At 48.0% G+C, this 26358-nt stretch overlaps 5 protein-coding genes across 5 annotated transcripts; 3 read left to right on the top strand and 2 right to left on the bottom strand.

The window, feature by feature from the left end:
• Positions 1 to 3725: 3725 nt before the first annotated feature.
• N7471_013600 (uncharacterized protein) lies at positions 3726 to 4507 on the top strand (the record flags this gene model as incomplete). The annotated part of the gene is made up of 3 exons (XM_057286319.1): positions 3726 to 4012; positions 4066 to 4134; positions 4198 to 4507. 3 exons carry the CDS (start codon positions 3726 to 3728, stop codon positions 4505 to 4507), a joined length of 666 nt encoding a protein of 221 aa, XP_057129644.1.
• Positions 4508 to 6379: 1872 nt separating this feature from the next.
• Positions 6380 to 7519, top strand: N7471_013599 (uncharacterized protein; the record flags this gene model as incomplete). Its single annotated transcript, XM_057286318.1, has 2 exons — positions 6380 to 7230; positions 7276 to 7519. The coding sequence occupies 2 exons, from the start codon at positions 6380 to 6382 to the stop codon at positions 7517 to 7519; spliced, it is 1095 nt and encodes a 364-aa protein (XP_057129643.1).
• Positions 7520 to 12522: 5003 nt separating this feature from the next.
• N7471_013598 (DUF3659 domain-containing protein) lies at positions 12523 to 15528 on the bottom strand (the record flags this gene model as incomplete). Its single annotated transcript, XM_057286317.1, has 1 exon — positions 12523 to 15528. The coding sequence occupies one exon, from the start codon at positions 15526 to 15528 to the stop codon at positions 12523 to 12525; it is 3006 nt and encodes a 1001-aa protein (XP_057129642.1).
• Positions 15529 to 17057: 1529 nt separating this feature from the next.
• On the bottom strand, positions 17058 to 18521 carry N7471_013597 (ankyrin repeat domain-containing protein; the record flags this gene model as incomplete). The annotated part of the gene is made up of 3 exons (XM_057286316.1): positions 17058 to 17665; positions 17795 to 18370; positions 18428 to 18521. The coding sequence occupies 3 exons, from the start codon at positions 18519 to 18521 to the stop codon at positions 17058 to 17060; spliced, it is 1278 nt and encodes a 425-aa protein (XP_057129641.1).
• Positions 18522 to 19484: 963 nt separating this feature from the next.
• N7471_013596 (uncharacterized protein) lies at positions 19485 to 22514 on the top strand (the record flags this gene model as incomplete). Its single annotated transcript, XM_057286315.1, has 15 exons — positions 19485 to 19584; positions 19656 to 19800; positions 19859 to 19967; positions 20019 to 20114; positions 20168 to 20265; positions 20319 to 20458; positions 20543 to 20631; positions 20695 to 20822; positions 20881 to 20998; positions 21056 to 21185; positions 21255 to 21519; positions 21582 to 21636; positions 21692 to 21857; positions 21916 to 22088; positions 22149 to 22514. 15 exons carry the CDS (start codon positions 19485 to 19487, stop codon positions 22512 to 22514), a joined length of 2178 nt encoding a protein of 725 aa, XP_057129640.1.
• Between the last annotated feature and the right edge of the window lie 3844 nt (positions 22515 to 26358).

The following is a 26358-nucleotide window of genomic DNA, read 5'->3' as shown; positions in this document are numbered from 1 at the left end:
GATGATCTAATTTATTCTGCTAGACCTGGGGAGTTGTCGATTCCACCTCTTGCAAGGGTACTACCGTGATATCAGCAAAGGTGTGATGACCATGAAACACCAGAAAGAAGAAGAGGTGGACATTGTGTTATTACAAAAAGTATCGCCCAGCTCTTCCACGTGCCAGGCAGTTCTGGTGCCCTGGTGGGCGTCTTTGGGTTGTTTGTTGGTGAAAGATGAGACGACACAGTGGGCTATTTCACTCACATTAACGAGCTGCTTCTATACATCCGCAAGATCACATTATCTCAACAGATCGGCTTGAGGAAGTTATAAGCCCTTGCACTAATATATGGTTGGCTTCTGGTGGTACAAGTTCACGAAGATGAAGTCCAGTCTGACGCAGAAAATGGCAAATTTTCGTTCTACGGGGTTCATAGGATGGGAAATGTCAACTCAGCGACTTTTTCCACTCCATCGGATACTAGGTTGGAAAAGGAATGATGCTTTGGGAAATTTACAAAAATCGCTACCACTGAGTGGATTTTATTTCGTCTACGTATCGAGTTTCTGGAAACGCTCAAGGAATCTCCTCTGCTTATCGTGTATGCGTCATGTATAACCTGTCACTCCTGAGGCTAGTGTTAATATTACCAATCCGATAGACCCATCAACGGTGTCATGTCTCGTAATCGTGAAAGTGGACTGTACTTCCTTGGAGATACCGAGATAGCTCTAGAAAACATGCCCGATTTCTTGGCAGCAAAGAAGCTCCTGGAACGTATTCAGAGTTCATTAAAAAGAAGAATGTGTACTTCGCGCCACGCGTCGGAATGAACCTGATCAGCGTGCCGAAGCTGTTACGAGACGGCTACTCGGTGGTGGCGCACCTGCAGAACGTCTTTGTGCAACGCCGAGGACGGACCGTGGGAACCGCCTGCCATGCGGAGGAGGATCTGTTGATCCTACGGTGCCATGTGAGCCAAAGATCCCGAGAGCGAGTCCAACTGGCGAGGGCGCCGGCGACCCATGGCCATGCAGATTCCCTGGAACCGCAGGCGGTGGTCATGGACGTCGACGACCCTCAGGAGTCAAGTGACGCAGAATGCGCAACGTCAACCTCTGAACTCGGTGGTGAAGCTGTGATACTCGAAGAAGATGCGTGCAAAGGAGTGGACCAGGCCTCCGAAGCGTTGTGGCACGCTCGGATGGGACATCTGAACCGGGGCGACTTGAGGGTGGTTCTCCGGCAGACCGGCACTCCGTACCGACCGCTGACGCAGGCGCAGCTGCTGGCAACGCCGCAGTGCCCGGCGTGCATGTCGGGTAAGCAGCATCAGAAGAGGAACTCCCGTGCAAGACGGCCACGTCTGCATTCAACGAGAATTTTCGAAATGATCCATTCGGACATCATGGAAATGCCAGTTGCCAAAGATGGTTCTAGGTACGTGATCACCTTTACTGACGATTATTCTCGCGGCTCGTGGGCATATGCCATGAGATGGAAACACGAAGCGCTGCAGAAGTTCCGACAATTCGAGGCATGGGTGTACCGACAGTTTGGCGCTCAGATAAAAACATTTCTCACCGACAACGGGAGAGAATACTTGCCCATCGGAACACACCTCGAGTCCCAGGGAGTCGAATTTGACACTTCGCCACCATACTGCAAAGGGCAGAATGGACTGGCCGAACGACCAAATCGCACTATCCGGGAGCGGATCAGCACGCTCCTGTCCGAAGCGAAACTTCCTCCTTCCTGGTGGACCGAGCTCCTGGACACGGTGGTATATCTGAAGCTGCGCGCGCCAGCATCAATACTACAGAAGAACACACCGTATTAAGTCCTTTACGGGAAGCCGCCATCGCTGTTGCACTTGCGACGGATCGGATCCCGCGAGTGCGGGGCTCGCTGTGGACCATCATTTATCTATCGAGTCACTACTACCAATCTCGAAAAGTGATCGTCCGTCGGATTCCTCCTCGGTCTGATCCTCCCACCGCTTGTCTGCTCTCAGTACTAGCGATAAACCTCAATATGGTAGTTCAGCCAGAACTGAAAACCAACCTAGCAGACGCAGTCAATCAAAAAGCGGGCAGGAGACGGAGCACACTTTTCAAAAAAGCCTCTGATAGTATAGCTTGGAATGCGATGCCGACATACATCCCGTTCTTCGCATGGATAAATCCGGGAAGATCTTCATTCTGAGCTCAAACTCAAAAGATTGGCCTCTTTCTCAAAATCAATTTGTAAGTTGCCCTGTTTATCCATTCCGTCGCCAGCAATTTATTAACTAGGTTCCAAGAGGTCTTGTCATCCTACACCAATTCGAAAGTCTCTAGATGACCCAGAGTCCAAGCCGTGAGACTCTATCATGTTGTCAACAAGTGTAACCCTCAATTTGATAATCGCAAGATGTGGAGAAGCTGGCCATTTTGCACGGTAGAAGGAGAAGAGGCCAGTGATAGCTCATACATCCACAGTCAGACACAAAGATGTCACACAGCCCCGATGAAGCTCATAGCGAATCTTCGTCATACAATCGAAAACATATCTATTACGTCACATTACTTACGATACACACTAGTAAGATATTATCAGAACAAGCTAAAAGTGTATAGGCTAGTATGCATTCGGGGCGAATGAGATCAAGCGGAACCAATTCAGGATGAAAATATTGATCGATTGAAGAGAATAAACATGCAATCCAGGGTAGGTTGAAATACCCCACTCTGAATAACTTCGCCAGACCAGGCAGATATATATAAGCCAGTATCCAACTAAAATACCTCTAGTTCAAATGTTGCCAAGATTATCTTTCATTCATTTGCGTATGCGAACCTCCACGCGCAGCAAACAATGTACTAGCTGCGCCTCATTTAGCCCAGAAAGTCTTGGTTTAACGTCGAACAATCTTGTGGCAAAGCCATACGCGATCCCAGTGTCATTAGAAAATATATTGAGAATATTGAGTAGTGTTAAAGCCAGTAATGTTCGCTTTCGACATGGCATTGCAAGATTTGGGACGAAAGCGTTCTCGGCGATATGTACATCATCATGGAACCATGATATAAATAGGATATTCAATAGGACACGGCAAAGCTTCTGAAGTGGGGCCGACCCTTAACAGACCGTTGTTCGGGCCTAACTCTATTTTTATCTGGCATAAAGCCAATCTCCATCTTGGAACGACAGATCGTCTCATTCCACCAATCGATAGTAGCGAGAGATCTACTTTGTGATCGATGTTAAAGTGAGTGAAACGAGTCCCAATTTTTAAACGCTTTCGTAAAGTTGATGTCATGACTACCACTGTGATTGGCCAGAATGCAACACAAATTGGACTAGAGTAAGTATTTGGTATATGAAGTATGCTGCTCGGATACTGGCTTCTGTGCGAAGTATCCATGCCAAGAACCTGGATCATTCCCGCAGTTGGCTTTCCCGTCAATGAATGACAATTTGGGACGGCCTAGACACCATGTTTTTGTCGGAAGCAGCAGCAGCAGTGACCCTTACTTTTTATCTTGATTCTTGGTTCTAGTATCGAGTAGCTAAGGTCTCATGGCCAGAGATATTCCTAAGCCACAGGTTTTGCCACTAGACCTTGTATAAGGCGAGTGAAGATTCATGACATTTGCGAATACGGCAGCAGACTCATTTCTCTGCTATCTTGAAATATCCATCTCGGTTACTTTCTATCTTTTTATCTACTTCCACCTTCTATTGTTAATTTATTTTCAATATGAAGTCACCATTTTATATTATTGCTGTGCTTCTTCCCCTAGCTACGGAGTTAGCCCTTGCAACGCCGGTTGCGGACCCGAATTCCGATTCCCTCGAGGAGAGAAACAAAGGTAATGACAAGGGCTACAAAAATCATCATGAATACGATGACCACCATGGATACGGTGACCAGAACGTTTGTGAGGTCAAATACCCTTACCCATACTACAAGTATCCTTGCAACTCAAGCCCCACCAACGGCACGTCTATCCTGGGTGCTACTTTCACCTCCTTTTGCAAGTATCAGTGAGTTTGATGTATCAGTCGATTTCTGTTAAGCTTACTGACAAAATCTATAGAAATGGCGATTCTGGAATCTGGTACAGTGCGCCAAGAGGCTGGGTTAAGGAAGGAGATAAGCCTCGAAGGTGCGGTATGTAATTTCCTGTTGGGATTTGAAAATCAAGGAAATAGACTAATTGATATATTAGCGGGCGCATCAAACCCATGCCCTGTGTGAGTTCACATTTGCGAGCTTCGCTCGTAAAGAGGGATAGCGAGGGAATCTCGTTGGCGATTATGAAAAAGTTTATGTTGACTACTATGCTTGCTTTCTTCTCACCTGTCGTTTCTTTTCTTCTCACTTGTTCTTTCTTTCTTCACTCTTGTTGCTTGTACTTCACCAATCATAAGGAAAAATATCAGAAAATCCTGATTACTTCAGGGGAAACGAAGTCCAACCAACCGATTAATTTAAAACGCCCGTTAGATGAATTCCTACTCGTGGGCAAATTCTCCTAGGGTATTCATAGCCCAAGAATACGGGTTCCGGGGAAAACCCGTCCTTAAGGAGCATATGGCCCTAGGGTGGGAAAAGTTAGCCTGCACAGCCACCCCTTCCTATGCCTTTAAGACACCTGTAATGACGTGAATGCTAAATGCCAAGTAGTGCCGGGAAATGCCCTAACTTGTCGTGCTTCTAGCACAACCGCTCAACGCCCAAGAAACGGCACTTAGAAGCGTCAATAGTTCCTCCCGAGGTCAAGTTGAGCCTTGCCTCGGTTTCTCTCTCGCTTTCGTTCTCGGTCCCGGTCTTGCTGTCCCCCTCTAGAGGGCAGGGCCACCAAGAAACAAACGTAGTTCTCCACTATTATTCTGCCAGTAATTTATTATTCATCACTGTATTGAATTGTTTTAATACTGTGTAGCCCGTCCATCTCTCTCAATCACTTCTTGCACCCGCCGCGGCATTGAACATACTAGGTTTTCTAGAATACTAGCCGGTGATACATCCCATCCTTCTTGTATAGTACATGCAAGATCATGATTTCGAGTATCAGAGGGGCATCGCTCCGATACATATTCTTTCAGCCAGTTCCAGAGGTTCTCCTGCGGATTCAGGTCTGGCGAGATAGGTGGATGATCGGTTTTAATAATATCCAAACCATCTAGTTCCTCTGTAGTTTCATAGGACCAATGGCAAGGGGCCCCATCTTGCATAAGAAGAGTATCAATCTGATGATTATCCCATAGCTCCATATTGAATTGATCAATCATTGGTACAATATGCTCAATAAAGGTACTCGATTTAAGAGTCCCCCAATTATTATCCCAGATAACAAGAGGACCTTTTTTATCGCCGGCAAAGCATGCCCAAATCATGATTCCTTTCCGCTGGCTTGATTGTCCAACAACCGCAGTTTCGTGATATCTTTCATCTTTAAATCGTAAGACATTAGGCATTCGATGCCATCCGGATCGGAATAAAGCCTCATCGCTAAAGATAACCCTTCTCCAATCATCTACCGACCAATTTTGACGGGCCCGGGCCCATATAAGACGTTTCGACCGGTGGGAAGTAAGGATCGGAGGCTTCTGTGTAGTAGGGTGTGAAGTCATCCCACGAGCTTTAAGAGATAGGCGAGGTGTCTCCCCGCATATACCAAGGTCTAAAATACCACAGATATTATGATAGTTTAGACAGCGATGCTCAAGAGATTGCTGAATCCATAGGATTACTTCGTCAAGGCGCTCAGGGGTAAGCTTTGGAAGTCGGCCTGTCTTCTTCTTCTGTGGTGTCGTTTGTATAGTATTACTACACGTATATTGAGCTTGCCGTATACTGCAATCTAAACGGGATGCAATATAGGGATATGTATAGCCTTCATCTCGAAAGACATGACAATGTAGGCGTTGATCGCGGGTAAGCTCTGTACGTCGAACCATGGTTGAAGAGGGAAGAATGGGGTTTCGTAACGTATAGTAATAATAGGGGGCGGTGGATAATTTAATTGATAGGCGGTGAAAAAGAACTACGTTTGTTTCTTGGTGGCCCTGTACCTTGCCTCCCTGCAGTCTCGCTTTCGCTCTCGCTCTCTACCCCAGACTTGGCCATCATTGCTGCAGCTAAAAGTCCGAGAACCTGATAAAGTTCTTCGCCATGCTAAGCTACGCCATTATATATCCCTTTAGGCATGACCAGCCTGGGTATAGTTCTCTAGCCACTCCGGCTTGATCCACTGGTCCATGTAGATGATATCGCGTGGAGGCCGGGTCTTCCTCTCTTCTCCGTCGGAGTTATTGTTGACATCCATCTGAGTCTCCCGTTAACACTTTCTCTCTCAATCTGGTATTCCATACATATCCCACGAACTGCGCACGCCAATGAACGGAATGTTCTTGGCGTTGACGATGTTGATGAGGACCGAGTTGAATGAGGAGCAGCGGGGATACGCGTCCATTCTGGAGGACTCAATCTCCATTCTACTGCAGGTTATCAACGATGTCCTCGATTACTCCAAATTGTCGTCTGGGTCTTTCTCGTTGAATGCCGACGTGCTCAACGTTCCCAATGTGATCAATGCCGTTGTGCGTAATTGCCAGCCCGCATTGAAGGCTGGGGTTGAGCTGAAGAGCACCGTCAGTCCAGGGTTCCCTCCCGAGGTGAAAGGAGACCCCTTGCGATTCCGCCAAGTCTTACAAAACCTGGTTGGTAACGCAGTCAAGTTCACCGAGAGGGGACGCGTTCAGATTGATGCCAAACACACCGTCGACGAGAATGATCCTGATATGTACATGATTACCACGAAAGTGTTAGACTCTGGTATCGGAGTCTCCGATACAGCCGTGAACACTCTGTTCACTCCCTTCACAAGATTTGCTGATACAGCCACAAAAGTATATCAGGGAACTGGCCTCGGTCTCTCAATTTGCAAGAGCCTTGCCGAACTCATGGACGGAGCGGTTGGATTCCACGCCAACCCGGTTGGACCGGGCAGTGCGTTTTGGATGACAGCCAAAATGGCAGGCATCTCACCAGTCGCCCAGGTGAAGCAGAGGCCCCCACTCGTCAAGGCACCACCACTTGATTATTGCGCAGCTCTCAAGAAAATTGCATCACAAAAGCACATACTCCTGTTGGAAGACAACAAAGTCAACCAAACCATCATGATCAAGCTCCTCAGCACACTCGGGTTCGAGTGCGTTGACGCAGCCTGGGATGGGTGCGTTACGAACCAAGCTTTGTAAGACTAAGTCCGTCTGGTAAAGCTGAGACCCCTTACCTACAGCATGGTCCTAATGGACATCAACATGCCCGTCATGGACGGCCTCACAGCCACAGAGCAAATTCGAAAGATGAAGCATGATGTGCCCATCATTGCATTAACAGGCAATGCTTTGAAGGGGGATGCGGAGACTTACGTGGCTGTGGGAATGAACGATTACATTGCCAAGCCAATTCACCGTCAGCAGCTGGTGGATATGTTGTGGAAGTGGTGTGGATCCCGAGAGACTGCTTTTTCTCGGGATTAGGGGATTACTCCCCCCCCCCCCCCCCCCGGCCCTAACTATCACATCAAACTTTACCTCCTTCGACCGCCCCTCGGGCGTGGCATGCCACTTGAACAGCGAACTTGGGGTCATGCCGCATGAAAGCACTCTATGGCCACCATCCCAAATCCAGATCCCGCCACACGGTTTGCCGTGTCCCTCCTTTCCAAATTGCATTCAGCAATGTGGACATAGCTCCTCCAGTGCACAATGTTGCACAAAGCGGCCTCACCGTCTCTTTGAGCTTTGAACAAACGTCCACTCAACAGACCGGGCTCTCCATTTTGAGTTCTGGAAATTACCCGAGTCACTAAATTTTTGGCCCACGCTACCCAGGTGCACGCATATGATATCAATATCAAAATTTGTCATTCGCCACAAAGTCCACTGATTACATTCACAAACAGCTCAGATTGTCTCCAGAATGCGACAGTCGGCAAGGATTGAGTCTCCAGCCTCTGTCGGCTTTGAGATAACGAATATCGACCCACGCTTGCTGGAGCCCCAAACTATCAACACGAACACCGAGCAGACAAGACATTTGCTCGCTTCGCATTCGACTCGAGTGACGGGAATATGAGGGGCTTCCTGTTGTACGATCCAAGTCAACAAGGCTTGGACCACTTGGACGAGTTGTTATGACTTACCTGTTCATAGAGTTTGCAGCATGTTCGCTTGAGACAAGACGATCAATTAGCTTCGTGGCCCTATCTTACCGACGAGATCACTTACAATTGTCTTCATCAATGCAGTCACCATTCATGCCATGTTGGCATGATGTTGTACCCAGTTCGTCGCAACCTCCGGCTGCCGCTTCGATGAAGCCGCGCTGGGTGCACCGGGCAAATTCTGAGATGCCAAAGGCGCTTGACGAGCCTACCTGTGACAGGAAATTGTACAGTCGTAATGGGATAAGACCTCGCGATGTGGACGGCCAGAGATGGTGTGAAGGCGGTGAGGTCGAGGGCGGAAGACGCGATGGAGCACGCGTCGTAGTACCAGCTTGGTCTTATCTCCGATCCGGCGATAGGACTCCCCACAAGTATGTTTAACGGGTGGCAATGGGCTGCTCCTCTGTACAATGGCATGAAAATCAGTATTGGTGTTCGCGTTTTGGACCACAAACATTTGCACAAATAACTGATATAACGCAGCAGAGGGCGCGATAAATCACTCACAATATCCGGAAGAATGGACGTCTCAAGCTTCCATGCAGCGAAGCTCGCAATCGGATGTCCGTATCTGTTATTGGCCCACTCCTTTGTTATATATACTTCACCTATGGTATGCTGCGTGGTTTGAAGCGGAGCCAGAAATAGTGTGTAAGCCATGTCTTTATGTAGAGCACAAACGGGGGCGCTGTAGCCCCGGTGCCACTCTTGCACGAATCGTGCGATGTCAACGGTTCACTGACATTCATTAGCTTGTAGATCGGCGAGATAATCCATGACTCACATGTTATGATGGCCAAGACTAGGGACGAAGAGACGGCAAAGAGCTATGGTCCTTGCGCTCGTGCATTTTAGTCAAATGTCCTCGGTTCTATTGAAATCGCATCGTCTTCCGGATCAGTAGAATTCAGACAGGTCAGGCTAAGATTAACATACCTGCGACGGGGATATTCGCGCTTTCTCTTGGGAATACACACAGAAGCTGTACAGTAGATCAGCTCAGTCGACTGCTGTGGCGGAGGCATCTTCGCATAGACACATTGACCAGCTAATCCAAAACTCGTATCTTTAATCGGCTGGTGTGAATGGCAGTGCATCTGGTGGGAATCATACCTGTATCTCTCACAGGCACTGTCTAGCTTGCTAATCCACGATGTATTCTATAAATGTCAGTACAGTGGGAATTTCAGTACTAGATCAATGGGGAAGAACTTATCAAGTGGCTCAGACACAAGCCCGCTCGATTTTGCAGAGTCAAGTGAATAAAATGTAGAGCAAATTGCCGGGGGTAGAGGACGTATTTATAGGCTTCTCGGCTCCTTCTGTTGCGTAAGTGCTCTGCTTATTAGAACGCGTTGAGGGACAACTCTCTTAATTGAGGCCTGTTGAAACCCCGTCTTCTTTTTACCGCAACTGTTTGCAGCGACATCTTTTGCCTTTGGGTGCTCAGCGAGAGAGACGAGCAATAGTGGTGTTGAAGAACAGGATGCTGAGTTGGTCAAGAAATGTTGGCTGACTGTTGAATCCTTCATGGCTCTCTAAAATTGAGGCACTGAGTGCTATTCAATCCGCAATGACAGGCTCATATTTCTTGTTCTGATACCTCATCTGTGAGCGATTCCACGTTGATTCACCGAAAAGCGCCTTCAATTTTATCCCTAGAAATCGTGGAATTTTTTCCTACCCTCGCTTTAGTGCTGTGTTGGTTGTGTTGAGCTGTGGATCTGTCCGTCCCAACTGCGGAAAGCGAGGTCACGGTCGGTCAACCCGTTGAAGCTTGGCCATAGTTGTCAACACTCAATTTCGAACTTGTGATCATGAACATAGATACATTGAACTTTTATTTTTCTAACTTTCTCTTCTGAACTTTTTTTACTTTACTGTAAGTTCTACAATGTTCCACTTGTCGGATTTCTGAGACTTTCAACGAAAGGGGACAAGGTGTCCGAGTGAAATATATATCTCAATGAGCGTTCATATCTGACCCTCAACGTTGTGAGACTTGATCATTTTATTCGACCGACTTGTTGATCACTATCCTTTGATAAAGTTTTGCACACGAAGGTGGCCATGCACTGGGTTTTACAACCACGACTACGGTGAATTGAAGCAGTCAAATTCTGACTAGAGTTGTTTTACTTTTCAGCGGGCAGTTGCCTGATCTTGATTTTCTCCTGTGGAAATAATGGATGCACAGAACAGCTCGACAGACCAGGAAATTGGAGATCAGCAGCACAGTGTATTGCCAATCCTTAGCGAGAAAGATGGATTACAGGAAAGTTCTGACCATGTCCCATTGGTAAAGTGAAACTATTCCGCTTCAAATGCTTTTGCTGACTATTGCAGCCCTCCCCTTCGCAACAAGAGAAGCAGATAGAAGACACACCCTGGCGACCGAGCCCTTTCAACCTATTCTGAAGGTGCTAGCAGACCTCGAGCGCGACGATCCCAAGTTCGCCTTTCCAGCAGCTCGACTTGTTGGATTCTATCGACGCCTATGGGAGTCATGCGTGTCCAAACACATCGATGACCAGAAGCTAGAGCAGAACAACCTTGTTTTGAAGGAAGCTGGTGCGCACCTGAGAAAAGAGAGGGACCGTCTTCAGCCTCACCACGACAAGCAGCTATCCCGGCTGCGCTTTTTTGAGCAGGCACTGATACCATCTTGGGAACGACTGACTAGCGTACTTGATGACTGAAACCACCCTTCAAGTCTCAATCTGGCAGGGTTACCGGACAATGCAAGAGGAAGGTGAGGAAGGTGAAGGACTGTCCCTCAGAGATGACGTGCCCTATTTTATCAGCATAAAAGACTACAGGTGACTGTGCAAATCAAGGAGAATTACCGCTTGGAAGCATCTTCTAACCTTTAATGAGAATGTACAAAAATACGGCATGGAATAGCCTCCACATCAATTTTTACTCACTGTAAAGTGTTGGCGAACAATGCCGCATTTTCTGGACAAGTCTCACTTGTAATCACCCAATATATTATGCACAATAAGCTCCGGATTCAGGGAAAGTGTCGTCGGTAGCGAACCTAGCGAAGAAAGTGTCAGGTGACTGGAATGTGTTGGAGGTTCCATACGAGGCCACAGGGACAGTCGGAAGCTAGTGCCTATTGCACCAAAATCATACCGGGAGATCGTGTCTAGCAACCGTCCGCGTACCCGACAGAGATTCCCCAGGGCCGTTTCAGCCCGGGGCAGGAAGAACAGATGCTCTCCTATACTCTCGCCAGATTTTCGGTCAAATCGCACAAGTCGAAACTCTATCCAGTGCACTTCTTTAGGGAAAGCGAACGCTGACACGTAGAGGAACATGTCGCTAGCCTGAGTAGACATGGACAGAGGATCTGGACCCGTCCACTTGAAGGCCGACAGCTTGTCGTAAGTGTGGTGGAAAAGGCATTCGATCAAGGAAGACCCTGAAGTCTCATATCCTGCAGGCTCACTCTCATTCGAGAGAATCTGCCGAGGATAATAGGAGTCGGTGGCGAGACAGGGAGGTGGTGTCGGTATGCCAGAGCACTCTTGCCAGAAGGCGTGAAGGTCAAGATCAAAGTCACAGTCTACCAATTTTAGCACAACACAACCATTGAAACAACGGGTACAGACCATTCTTGTTCGATTCGTGCATTTTTGTTCAAGACTCGCTGTCGGAGGCTGGTGGTAAATTACAGAAGTGTAGGAAATAGCGATTTGACGAGGGTTGGGAGGGAGAGAATGCCGCAGGCTGAGTAGGAATTTTATTTATCTTGACAACGCAAGTTCATGGCAAATTAGGAGGACTTGATGGCCAGATGCTAACTTCTCGAAAATCAAGCGTCGGATGTATCAGCATCCGTGAAACGTTGACACCCCGTCACCAAGGCCAACGGACCTTCACCGGCGGTTGTATGGGCCTCTAAGCACAATGACAACCCTCTTAATGACGATTGATGTTCTGGAGTACTTTGAAGGGAATGCGAAAACTCCCACCCCCCTCTACTTCTACAGATTTATCCCGTTCCTCAACGAATACCAGAACATGGCGCGATCAAATGTTATGCGGTTAGGTTAAGCAACCAATAAATTCATCAGACCAGCAAACTGGGAACAAGAAAGCATTTCAAGACCCAACCAGCATCATACAAAATTCCTGCAATGAACAAACGAATACGGATATGATGAGATACGCATACCGATATGATGAGATGGAAAACTGAAGCATCACAGGCCAGCTCAAACCCCACATGAAATTAGCCAACACAAGCCGTATAAATCAAAAGGACTTGTCAATAAAAGAAAACATCATTATCACAATCCCCTCATCTTACTTACTTTTTTCCCCTAATCCTAGACTATCGAACAACTTGTCAAGTCCCAATCCACCAAGAAGGCCATTCAACAAACCACCCAGCCCGAGACCACCGAGCAGGTTTCCGACCAAACCCAGAACACCGCTCAGCAGCAAGCCCACGGCGGCAATGATTTGAAAGAGTGGCTCAGAGAGGAGGGCCCAGAGCGGATTCAGCTTTTTCTTGGCGTGAGGCATGTCAGCTATGCGTTTGTGGCCGTTATCGATCGTCTTGGTCACTGTCTCGGCCAGCTCCTTGAGTAGGTCGGCGAGCTGGTACTCCTCCGGGGTAGCATCACGCGAGGAGGCGCGCGCCTTGGCGGTGGCCGCGATGCGGCCATCGGGGTCGAGGGCGCGGATGGAGCCGTTGCATTCTTGGAGGATGCGGCCGCCTTCTTCCAGAAGGGGTTTGACGGCTTGGACGAGCTTCTCTTCGTCGAGCTCCTCCTTGGGTGTGCGCTCGGCCTTTTCGATTTGCTGTAGAAATGTTATTACTAGGAAATGGAAAACTGAAATATAAGGGAAGGAACTTGAACTCGCCTCAGTGATCTGTTGGCAAACAGGCTTGACTCGGTCGAGGGTCTGGCTGAGGATGTAGATCATCTTCTCAGCTATCTGGCGGTCTTGCTCGGCCTTAGCCTGAGCCTCTAACTCTTCCGAGGTGAGACCCTCTTCTTCAGGCTCAGGCTCCGGAATATTCTCCAGTAAGGTACACTCGCCAATGTTGTTGTCATCGTTGTCAACGACATAGCCGTTGTCGTTGACGGTCTTGCCAACCAGCGTTGCCAGGTTACCGGAAGTCAGCTTGCCAATAAGGTTGCCATCGGGATCGCGCACCTCACCCTCCTTGGTGATCTTTCGGCCAGACATAGGGCTGACATCGCGCTGCTTCTCTTCCGGCTCCCAGCGTTCGGCCTTACCGATGGTATTTCCATTCTTATCAACGACATCGCCATCCTCATCGACCTTACGGCCGAAAAGATACTTCGCATCGCCTTCGATGAGGCGGCCGATGATCCGGCCTGCGTCCACAACCACGCCGTCCTTGCCGACCTCGGCTTTGTCAAAGCCGTAGAACTGTCCCTCCTTCTCTTCCTGCTCCGCGCCGGGTATCAGCCCCGCCCGGCCAACCACCTTGCCGTTGTCACCCCAGATTTGACCCTGGCCGTCGACCTTACAGCCAGCGAGGCGTTTGTCGCCTTCAATGACCCGCCCAAAGACAGCACCCGTGGCTGGGTCCACGATATTGCCCTGCTTGTTCACAACTTTGTCCTTAAGAATGGACAGGTCTTCTTCGGCGGGGTTTTCTTCCTCGGGCGGCTCGTAAGGCTCACCACGGCCCTTGACATTGCCATATTTGTCTGTTATCTCGCCATCTTCGTCGACCGCGTGGCCACGCAATTTTTTGGCATCCCCTTCGATGAGTTGACCTACGATAGAGCCGTTCTCGTCCTCGATAAACCCGTCCTTAGTAACGACCAGGCTCTCGAAGCCGGCGAACGGGCCATCGGGAATACCTTCGCGCTCGTCCTCAGGAATAAGCTCGGCGCGACCGACTATATTTTTGCCTTCGTAAATCTCGCCGCTCTCGAATATCTTTTTTCCCGTCAGCTCCTTAGGGTTGCCCTCAATAATACGACCGATCGGAAAGCCCTCCGGCCCGATCACATACCCGGCCTTGTTGCAGCTCAGCCCATCCATACTGGAAAGGTCAATAGGCTCTACCTCCGGCGCTTCAGGTTCCTCCCAGCGTTCCACACGCGCGATGACGTTGCCATATCGGTCGAGTACTTCACCGTCCTTGTCCACTGCTCGGTTGACCAGCTTCTTCGCGTCGCCTTCAATGAGCCGCCCGACCCTTGTCTGGTTCTCGTCTTCGACCCATCCGTCCTGGCCTACGACCAGGCCATCTAGGCCCGCAAATGGCCCTCCCTCTTCATCATCATAGACGGGTATTGGCTGGGCCTTGCCGATCACATTGCCGCGGTTATCCCAAAACTGGCCCATGGCGTCAAGTTCGGCGCCAAGCTTCGAGAGCTTCTTAGGATCACCTTCAATTATTTCTCCAACAGGCTTGCCGGTAGCTTCATCCATGATGTAGCCGCGCTTATTGCACTTCAAACCCTCGAGAGACTCGATCGACGGGATCATTTTATTATTCTCCTTGGTGGCGTCGTGAACAGTCTCTTCGGCGCTCTTCTGTTGCTGTTGCTGCTGCTCCTCCACGGGGATCAGCTCCGTGCGGCCTATGGCGTCGCCTTCATCATCGACGATCTCTCCCTCATCATTGACAGTATATCCGACGAGATCCTCCGGATCTCCCTCGACGATCTTGCCCACCGCCAGGCCAGAAGAATTCTTAATCATGCCACTCTCGGAGACAGGCAGCCCATCAAGTTCCCCCAGGGTGGTTACCACGTCCTTGGCCTGGTCCAGCTTCGACTGTTCCTCCCCGGGAAACTCCATAGTTTGATCAACCGTCTCATCCAATATATCAACGCGGCCGATCAAATCGCCATGCTCGTTGAAAATCTCGCCATTGTCCCCGACAGTCTGGCCAACCAAGTCCTCCGAGTCTCCCTCCACCACCTTCCCCATTGGGTTGCCGTTCTGATCGCAGATTTGGCCACCCTTGGCGACCTGGAGACCCTTAAGCGTAGAAAAATCAGGCGACACGGTGCTTGAGTGAGTGTTCTCGCCCTTCCGCGCTACGTTCTTCGCTTGACCCGATTGGCTCCGAACCTTATCGGACCGCTCGGACGCGGCGCGCCCGAGTGGGGCCGCGGAGCCAGAAGCTTGAGAGACATCGTCCTCGGGTGGGGAGATAGGACGGCGCTGCTCGGGTGCACCAGGCGACTTCTTTGTAGACTTTGGGGACGGGGTTGCAGGCACGGCTGTTTCTTCCCTGTCATCCGAGACGGGCTCGGATTGTTTGGTTTGGAGCTTGCGCGGACCGGTTTTTTTCTTGGAACTGAGGCTCATTTCGACCCGACGTGAGGGGGGGATTTGCTTTTCACCGTTTATATTTTGGGTGTACTCAGTATTTATTTTCCACAAAAATAGGCAGATGAGAATTGAGCTTTTGGGATATTTGGTAGTAAAGAATTCCAAGTGGTTATTTTGGCATTGATATTTATGATGTGGTGCTGTGATAAATCTTTTTTGCAATAGAAAGGTCCATTGTCTTGCATCATAGTGACACCAAACAATTGTCACCGTATGCTGTCCATGTTCCATGACAAGCGTCAACGGTCTAATGTAGCCAAAATCTACTTTATCACGGCCTGGTTTGGATCCAACACGCCGAACCAAGCAGGCTATCCGGCCCATTGAAGTCGAGACTTTGTATAACCAAGGGCTCTATATTTCGTTTTGAATTGAACGTCTTGGAATTAATACAATGACGAATTTGGTGAATATTCTAGCCAAACTTAAGCAAACTAGCGGCATGTCATCGACCTGCAGAGCCCCAGTGACGTCGGCGGCAACGCCAACCAATCTGACACTACCATCACTCCCCGGTGCAGCCATTCATTGGGAGTTTGCTCTTCGTTCACCTAAATCCTCAAATGAAATTTGAAAGGGCAGAAAAATCTTAATATTGCGTGACCGGGTCGTTTCGATTACAGAATGTATGGTCATGGTCGCCAACTCTCCGTAGCCTTCGGCCTACAGACTGGCTCCCTAGCGATGGGCAGACATATTTCAGTACTGTGCTGCTTCCGGAGGAATAGAATATCTACCCCCCGAGCCCTCGAAAAATAGTATGAGTAAAATAATGCACCCAGAAGCTCCCCAAGGTTCTGATGGAACAGCATCCCATCTTTGAAGACAGCTGGTAAATGCTATACATTACACGAAGCCTTGAATGAACGCGACCCAAAGAATGACTTCACACAGCATTGATTTGCCTTCAGTTTCAGCAGGCCATGGTTGCCTTATCATCCTTGCTCTTTTGACCGAAGCCGTAACTCGCTGTTCTGCCGCGTTATCGCTATTTAGGGTTCCAGAAGATATCTATCGGCTTGCAACTGGAACAGCAAAATGCTTTTGCTCAAGTTCCATGTTTAGATTGGCATTCTACCCTTGGCAAAGATCAGTTCGCGTCACGTTTTCAAAGGCGTTGTGCTTGGAAAATGCAGAAGCAGGCTTACAAGACAAATCTATCTGAGTGGGCTCTCGGTGTGCAAATACTTATTCTTTTGTCAAGGTTAAGGTCGAAAAAGGGCAAGTCTTTGCAACAAGTATATTCCATGTACTGCCAAAACCAGATCATATAGAATCATCAGATTATTGTCCAAACTTTTCCATCAGCCGTCCTCGCTACAGTATCTCGTCTGACAAGTGGTACCAAACACACATCCATCGACATGCACTCAACACAGAACCGGATCTCCCAGTTGAACCCTATGACTAGGCCACTTTGAACATCGGACGGTCGAGCGTTTCTCTTCCCTTTTGTCCACAGATATGTCTGCCTATTGCAATATACTTTTTTATCTGCCCCTCAACTAATCTAAAATGAAATATTCCAACCCCTGTTCATGGATCAGCGCCTTGTCGACCCCCAATTCCTCCAGCAGCGTCGCAATGTTCTCTAGCACAATCGTTTCGTGTCGCACAATGTACCTCTTTCCCTTGAATTGGTAGCTGTGTCGGGCCCCGTGTTCAAACAAACATCGTACCAATGGTACATATCCCCGCTGATGGGCCATATGCAAAGGTGCAATTCTTTTTGCAACGGTATTTGGGTTGGCACCCCATTTCAAAAGTAGCATTGCGATGTCTATCTCTCCATTTTCGATGGCTCGCTGCAGTGGAGTCTGTGAGATCTCAAGGCCACCATTTCCATTGGGATCCACACCGTGTTCCAGCAATAATTGAACCATTTTCAATCTTATCCAGGAGGGACAGTCGTGAAGTGCGATGAATAGCGGTGTTTTATGCCACGGAGAGGGCCATTTCGCGAGAGAAGACCCTTCGCGACGTAGAAGCCACCGCAACACATCTAACATCCCGCTCCTGATGGCCTCATTAAAACAATAAAACCAAAGCCACTGCACCTCCAGTCTCGATTTATCCAGGTATTTCTCCAACACTTCAACCATCTCCACTTTGCCTATTCGCAAAACTCATTGCACGGCCCTATACAATTCCGTGGAGATGTCACACCCAGCTTCGTGTAGCAGCGTAATCCACGCCTCTAGCCGGTCCTGATCCCCACACCTTGCAGCTACAGCTAACCCACACGAGTTATCGTGAGACCACCAAAAGCAACTCTGGTAATATGAAGGACAATGAGCCTTTACCAGCGTCCGGATGATCTCTCGCGTGCCCTCTTTATATGCCAGATCCACCGGCACCATACCAAGACTACGACTCCAACCCCCAACCCAAACATCTTGATCAAGTAACGCCTGCAGCTCCACATGATCCCCCCGGAGGATTGCGCTAGAGGCAAGCCCCATGGTAAGCGTCTTTTCTGAGGACTCGATCCGCCTACCGGAGTCGTCAGTGATATGACCAACATGTGCTCGATAGCGATGGGGGCTAAATAAAGTCTTGGGATCCTCGCGACTCCGCATCACAGCGTCGATCATTTTCTCAATGAGGATATGCTGGTTTTCATCGCTCATTAGTGAGACATGTGGTAGATCCAGGATGTCTCGAATCAACTCTGAGAAGAAACACGGTCGTTCCTTATGTTCTTCTATCAATTGCCAGATATATTTCCGCCTATAAGGAAACGTAGGCCACAACGTGTAAAGAGCTGTCTTATTTTCTAAATAGGCGCTCGGTGGCCACAGGGCTTCATTGAAGAAGCCTAAACAAAATTAGTATGCATGTCCTGTTGCAGTACATGAATCAAACAGAAGCCTACTATTGACGAGTCTAAACTGCAGAATGTCTCGATAGGACAGGACATCGACCGCTTCTTGTAGGATGAGCTGGATAATCTCGAGAGGGACTCGCATTGTTAAAGCAAAGTAGCTTATATCGCTATAATCCGGAGCAAGTTGTTTGTTCACCGATGTCAAAGATAATCTTAACCAAATGTGGGCGCAGAACAAAGAGTGGCAGAGAGAGGGGGAGGAAAAGCAACGAAGACGGGTCTTCTATGTTGGCGACATTGAAGGGAGGTTACGTGAAGGCGTATTGGGGCGCTAAACCGAAAATGGCAAAACTAACCAGATATAGTAATTCACAGGTCCGCCGTTTACACGTCAAATATGCACAGTGTGGTTGCCTTTCTGACCCACCAGCTCCAGAATCCTCCTCATCCGCATTGCAGTTGATGTAGCTATTTGGCACAGCGGTGAGAAGTTAGGAGCCTGCTTTTCAGTCTACCTATTACCCAACGAGAACTATTGGAAACCAGTCACGAAGTATGCACGATCTTGCATATGCATGCATGATTCTTCAACCCCGCACTCTAGTCGAACCTTAGAGGCTAGGAAATAATGATATGGATATAGACAATGGTGGAAAGAATCTGATGGCTTATTGCTTAATCTAACGGATTAAGCTCAATATCACCAACGTATTTATGAGATTATAGGGATATGAGCGCAATAGACAGTAGACTTTTTCTAGTATTTGAGTCTTTGTTTTTAGGAAACGGAGTATTGAGATCTACATTGAGTGTCGTAAGAGGATCAACATCATGCAGACTTGTGGCTAGCTGAGAAGCGAACAGTGGGCTGCGGTGTGTGTGTAACTTGCCTTTCCATTTCCTTTCGCCAAATGTGTAGATCTACTCCTGCTAAAAAAAACTTGTAAATATACACATACAAGATCCCATAAAGAGCTTTGTGGAGCAAATTGACCAGTACTCCGCCATCGGATATCCAAGCTACTTAAACTATCACCCCCGCCAGAATTTTCCCTGGTATTCGACAGATTTCTTCCATAAAGTCAAGCATTCCAAATAAGTGTCGATGGATAACAGCCTCAACTTAGCCACGATGATGGGTGACAGCATTGCGACTCCGGAGAACGCCACCAACGCGGAGGGAGCCACCAAGTCAGAGAAGAAAGGTAGTAAACTATTGACAAACTACACCACCTTAGCCCTTCTCTGATAACGGTTCGGCTGACATATAAAATAGCTCATCTGACCATCCTACAGTATGACAAGCTGTCAAAGACTTCTACTCCTAAATCAACCGTCCCTCTCCCGGCCGAGTACAAAACTTCGGCTTTGCAGCATCTACGATGGTACCTGATTAAAAATGGTCACCTACCAAAGGAGTAGTATGTCCACACCAAGTTGCGGATCAAACTATCTACGCACTTAACTAAATCCGTCTAGTGTTAACAATGCCTTTTGCAAAGACAACGGCGCTGTTGTTACCGACGACACCACGTTTGATATTTACACAAAGATGAACGGTGATTCGGGTGGCGAGAAAGAAGGCTTAGTGTGTTGTTCATATGACTCTTACTCGGGTGCTCTTGCTCATACAGCTTAGGAGGAGTTCAGTCTATACTACAAGATAGTGAAGACTATGTCAGGTATGGACGAGACAACAAAGGAGTTTCTGGCCCAAAAGTTGGATCTCAGCCTGGTATGGATCACAATGCCCAAGATATTACGCCAGTTAGACTGAGACCCGAATAGAGAGATCCGATGCCATTCTTGAACTCAAACCTCACGAAGTTGGAGTCGAAGTTTAAGTCGGACGACTGGAAGGCCGCTACGAGTTCAGCCTCATATACGTAAGTTTCCAATATGGTCATTGTCGCGAGAGAATTGGCCTAACTCAGTTTAGTCACGTGGCGGATATGGATGAGCGACAATGGGGTGTCGTGATGCGAAATAACGACTTGCTCAGTGGCAAGTTCTTTGCAGGAGGAAATACCAATGACAAACTAGCGGTACCCACAAGTATTAGTCGAGCTCGACACACTGGTATGTCACATCAGGACACTATGGCGTCACACCGAGATGGAAGGGTTACAGCCAAGCTAATTAAAAAAACCCTTGATTAATTAGCGTTTGCCCTTAAGGAAAGGGAAATTCCCGAGTATAACGTCACTTTCCAGGTGTCGGCAAAACTCCCACAAGGACTCGACAAACCCGAGGTGAGCATATTCATAACGATACACTCATTAATCAATCACTGGTCTCCAGCTAACCATCTCTAGGTCAAGTTTCGCATTCCCCGCTATCAGATCTGTGACCGCTCGAAAGTTGAGGTTTTCGAAACACAAAGTTCAGTTTCTGCCTCAATGGCAGAGAATGCATTCAGCCAGACGACAGTGGAAGCATCTGCGTGAGTACAAGAACCTACCACTTATATTTCATTATATACAGCACTAACTTAGGTCCAGAGGGGGCGGCTTTGTTGGTGTGAGCGTGGGGGTGAAGGCCGGTGCTACCACGAGTGACTCGAGTAGTTATGCCCATTCATCAGTCAGAGATGAAAGCCTCATGCATATATCTTACATGGTAAATCTCTGTCGAAGAAAGATTATGATTGGCACAAAAACTAATTTTGCCCTCAAGTTTCCCCGAACCGACATTTTCCTGGAAGCCGAAGACCTCGAATTGACAGAGGAGTGTAAGACTGAGTTGGATAAACTGAAGGAAAATACAAGGACTAAAGAAGATGCCGACAATTTCTTCCGCAAGTTCGGTTCGTTGTCGTTGCATCGCTTTTTACTCCGCTGTAAACCCCGATTCACTAACCGACATTAAATCCCAGGTCATGTCTTTGTCCCTCATGTCCAGCTTGGTGGTCGACTTTACTCGGTTGAAAAAAGTGACAACATTGCTGGGGCCACTAGTAAAGAGAAGGCATCTGCGCTGAAGGCAGCCGCAAGTGCTTCCATATCTGGTTATGGATTCCAAGCCCAGGTCAGTGCCAGTCACGAAGAAACCAAAAATTCGAAGTCGGAATCAGCAAGCAGTAAGTCAACGCACTCGATTACATGGCATGCGGATGGTGGAGACACGCTGCTTTGCAACAAGTGAGTTTTCATCATACTGTCACAGCCAATTGGAAACCCACTAACCAACAAATTTTCCACAGCCCTCCTGCCTGGTGTCCCACGGTCCAATCATACTACAATTGGAGAGTGATGAATGTCAGTAAAATGTATTCCATTGCCACACCGCGAAGCAGACTCTAATGCTCAACAGCAAATCGGGATGATCGACATTGTTGAACTGATTGGTAGAATGAAGGACTACACGGACGCTCCCAAATGGTTTAAATGGGTCTACTATGCGGACGTCCAATTCAAGATCTGCCTGTGGGACTCCACGGGATCCAACCCGAAACCATATTTGTTAATGGATAAAAATGGTAGTGGCAGAGCTCTATCGCCCTGACGGATGCAGAAATTGAAGCTTACAAATTGCAGAACATCTCATAGAGTCTTCGGAGGGTGCCGGTGGGAATTACACCCGTCGCACCCACAGACATGCACTCAGAAAGTCCACGTCGGGTAAGGAGCACATCAAAGATGCTACCATTGAAATTAGTGCACTGAAGCATCTGTTGATATGGGAGGGTGAAAAAGGCCAAACAGCCCGCGTAAGCAGCAAATAATCTTCATTATGTGGTATGGGGAGATGATCGCTTACATCTGACTAGTTCAAGTACGGTGTTCATTACCCATTGCGATTTTTCGAGCGGGACTCCAAAAACCCCGATAACTCGAAATTTTGGGGCGTTCGGCGCACCACCGAAGAGGAGCTCTACCAAAAAGCAAATTTCCTCTATGCAGGACTTAACGAAGAGTCGAATGTCTTGGTGGTGTTCCGGAACGTGGAGGACAGCGATGCTGCAGAGCGGGCCGATCAAATCTACGACCATGCTATAGTCCGAATGGACTTCTATGACTCCCACACGAGACATGACTATGGGTGGTTACAGAACGATCCGCAGCTCGCCCAGATACAGGGGCACAAGAGTACCTACATCGAGCAGGAGCGGAAGTTCAAATTTCGCTATATTTGATTTGAAGTTTCCCCACCATTGTTCATGCAAAATCTTCATCAACTGAAGATCGGGGTGACTATGCATTCAAACGCAGGATACTTCATCAACTGAAGATGCCAGCTCTCGGGTAGTTTAATAGAATAATTTGTTGTCTGATATTTTTGAACTGCACTGATGTCGAAGTGGAAAGACATTTAAATCTAGAATTACTCATTGGATGCAATATCCATGGATTTACCTTATACAATGCAATTCTCCGTAGTACTCCAATAAGTGGAATAAGAATGTGGTTAGCGGCAGGGCCCACATTCCGGGGAGATAATGCGCTGATCCGTCGGAAGCAACCGAATCTAATCGATCATGACCGTGGTCTCCACCCATCATTTATTAGGCAATGGGTCTGAACGCTAGCAAGGTCTTTGACTACGCGAGATTCATGAAGAGATTTACAGTTTTCTTGGCGCTTCGTTCGTCCATGAATTTTCTTGCCACTTGGCGGATAATAGAATCCCAAACGACAGACTAGGATGTTGGCATGAACTATGGTATTTTTCTGGTCCACCCACAGATCGAAACTCAATTGAGCGGGCTATCCGCGGGTCATAAGATTTGGAATACTCTACCAAGAGTACGACGGCCAATCTATGCATCTCAAATTGATCCACCATTGGGACGTGAGGATCCAGTGGGCCAGCTAGCGGGTAGTCGCTAAAATGATCGCCAAGCGCTCAAACTCCCCGAAAAACCTTAATAGCATGTCTTATCGTATCAGTTTGCGACTATCAGCGGGGAGGCCAGGGAATTCATCTCGTTACAACGAATTTATAGTGACCTTTTTTGTACTGTTCCGCAGCCCTACGGTTATATACAGCTTCAAGTCAGAGTCTGTTCCGGTGAGATATGGTTGGTCGCGAAGCACAATGCGATGGTGATACCTCAGCTGACAAGGGCTGACAACAGGCTCTGAAATATATTCTTCAACCTCATCATATTTTGATCCAGATCACTGCTGCGACCGAAGGGTTCGCCTAGTTGCATTATCCTCTGTAGTATTGTTCTCCCCCTCTTTGGCCATCATCTCCATCGCTGTCTCCACAACCGCCAACCGACTGCGGATGTCCTTCAGGTCACTGCCAATAGTTGCAATCCAGCTGTTTTGATTATCCAATGACTTTTGCATGGACTTAGAAAAAATCAGCATTTGCTCTTTCTCTGGTGGGTCGCACGACAGACTTGGTTCGGACATCTAGTCTTAATGTTGTAAGCAAACGTACCACAAAATATTACTTCAGGAGGATTATGGCACTCACTCTGCGACACATTGGAAGGCGACCATGTTGCAGTCTCCAGAGAGATTAGCCTGTCGGGGTAGTTCCAGTTCCTCTTCAGGTCTGGGGTCCATACTCCGGTTTTGTTGAGAATCTTCCTGGCCTCCATCCGCTGAGTTGCCGTTGCGGTGGTTGCAAAATAAGTCGTTCTCCTGAAAATAGGTCTCTTCATCTGTGGTATTGGTATCTCCCGCCGCAGACATTGACGGACTCCGGATGTCCTCAGACTCGGAGGATGACAGTGATAGCGCGCGTTGCAATCGGCTCCGAAAGCTTTGTCGTTGATCAAGTTTTCGAATTCCACCCATAATTGTGAGCCACGCTGGGATAACGAGTGTCCCCAATTCTGGTCCAATATCAAAGGAGACGTCGCACAGCCTTTTATAGAGAGCTGGTTCGCCAAACCAGAGCTTGCGATCGGGATTTGCGAGGTCCATTATCTTCCATCCATACTTTCCGCACTTGTCGCTCAATTTGGAATACATTTTGACCAATCAGTGACGAAAGACATTCAACTCTAGGGTAAAGAACTTCGGAAGACAAAGTATTTGCCACCAAAGTCTGTTTGATGTTACATTATTCAATAGCCGGTGGGACTCGGTCTGAGAATTCATTGCTGTTTCCTTTCAACGTACAGTAATTAGACGAGTAAGGTTGGGCTGGTAAGACGGCTATATAAAGACCCATGGCACCGGGATGAGTGTCCTCGTAACAAGATCAGGAAACGGTAACAAGGAGGCTGCCTGGAAATTTCTGAAGTGTCTGGATTCTTATCAACCTAGGAAATATGCCTGGTTGGATTTACAGAGGTCTGATTGTGTTTGATTGGAAAGGTGGGTCGAAAGTAGAGTGATACGTAGTGTAGAGGCTGAGGCCTACGATTTGATTTCGATCCACACCCTAGTCATGTTTGACGAGAAGCAAAGTTTTTCCGAGTCAGCCCAAGACTAGCAGCTTCGATTCAAGTTATAGGAGAAAGTTAGCTTCACAGAGACCATGGAATCATGAGCGGGACCACCGATCAGTAGCGGAAACCCCAAATCATTTCGATAACTGAGTTTCGAGGAACCATGGAAACGCTCGCTCGGTGAGATATTGCGGTTGTTATAAATGATCTTCATGGAAAGCTTAATTACAAGCTTTTGCTCCATTGACTTTTTGGAATGGCGTTGGTTAAACCTGTTGACAGAAATCTGTCGGTACGACAACGTATGGTCAAAAACAGATATATTGGAATCTCTAACTAACTAAAATGACAAAACCCGCGTTTTCAACAATCTGTGCGGACATAGATGACTAACTGTAATATGCACTTTTGTATGGTATGGCTGGTACCATGTGTCACATGATATTCAGGGTAAGATACCCTGTTTCCACCATGTATTCAATCTTAGTATTCGACACCTGTGCCTAAAATTTCAAGAGCATTGAAGGAAAATATTGAGGCACACTGACCACGATAAAGACCTATTCAAATATCAGTATTGTGAAGGACCAGAATCGTGTTAGAAATTGTAAATTTCTCTATCGCTGGAGCCATAGTAAAGATGCGCTGGGTGCTTGAAGATAGACTTTTCGGGACCGCAGATGGACCGGCCCACAATGCCAGCTTCTGTCATTTTTGTGAGCCAATCGGTTTCTCGGCTTTCAGTGCAAAAGGCGGGGGCCCGGTTACGTAAGCCATTGTGTCGAAGATTAGCATAGATTTTCATACGCTGTATACTAGGTCAGACTGGCGATAGAATTGGAGCAGATAGGGAGAGGAAGTGTCAAGTTCGGAAGAGTTTACTCATTAGGGGGAGGTTCTTGCAGAAGATACATAGCTTCTAGAACGCTCTAGACCAGATAGAGAAAGCAGCAGCTTCCCACTCGACGGAGGACCTATCAGGCTCTTGCGAGGGCAACTAGTAGAACACGACCACGGATCAGATCTCTGTTGCCAAAACTCTGTGTGATATTCCAAATACCTCACCTGCCCAACCGTACCTCCTAAGCAACACAGACCTGTTCCCTCCGTAATCTGACGGCCCGTCAAGTCTAGGCTTGCACATCGAGTCTGGTCCTTTGCAAATCCTTCCAATTTCTTCTCCGGGCCCCAAATAGAACCTCCTTAATCTACTGTCCCGTGGGTCGTCGCTGGGATCTGCATCGCAGAACCGTACCTGCGTCTGTCTAAATTCGCGCATCGTGTTTGATTAGTCCGTCGGGCGCTATTTGTATCCAGGGTCTCATCAGTGTGATAGTAGCGTTGCAATCTTGCGAGGGGGTGGCGATCACGAGAACCTAGCTCGTGAGCCTTGGTTGCAACAGTGCACATGGCTGTCCTGGAAACTAAGCTCGGTTTCCCATGGAAGGCTTTCCAATAAGGTCTGGACTTTGATTATGCCCTCCCAAAGAAAGTCAATCCTCATCCTGAGTTGAGAGTATGTCAGTGTCTGTGCGGCTAGGGAGTAGAGGTTCTAGTAAAGGCAACATTAGCTGGCTGCGAGTAGACAGCAAAGAAACAACATTCAGCGGCGCGGGGCCAAGGATGA

This window comes from Penicillium samsonianum, assembly GCF_028829775.1.
Source record: "Penicillium samsonianum strain IBT 33392 chromosome Unknown utg000009l_segment0_segment0, whole genome shotgun sequence".
Taxonomy (NCBI): Eukaryota; Fungi; Ascomycota; class Eurotiomycetes; order Eurotiales; family Aspergillaceae; genus Penicillium; species Penicillium samsonianum.
Note: the sequence above shows the minus strand (reverse complement) of the source record. Positions and strands in the feature narration are given on the sequence as shown.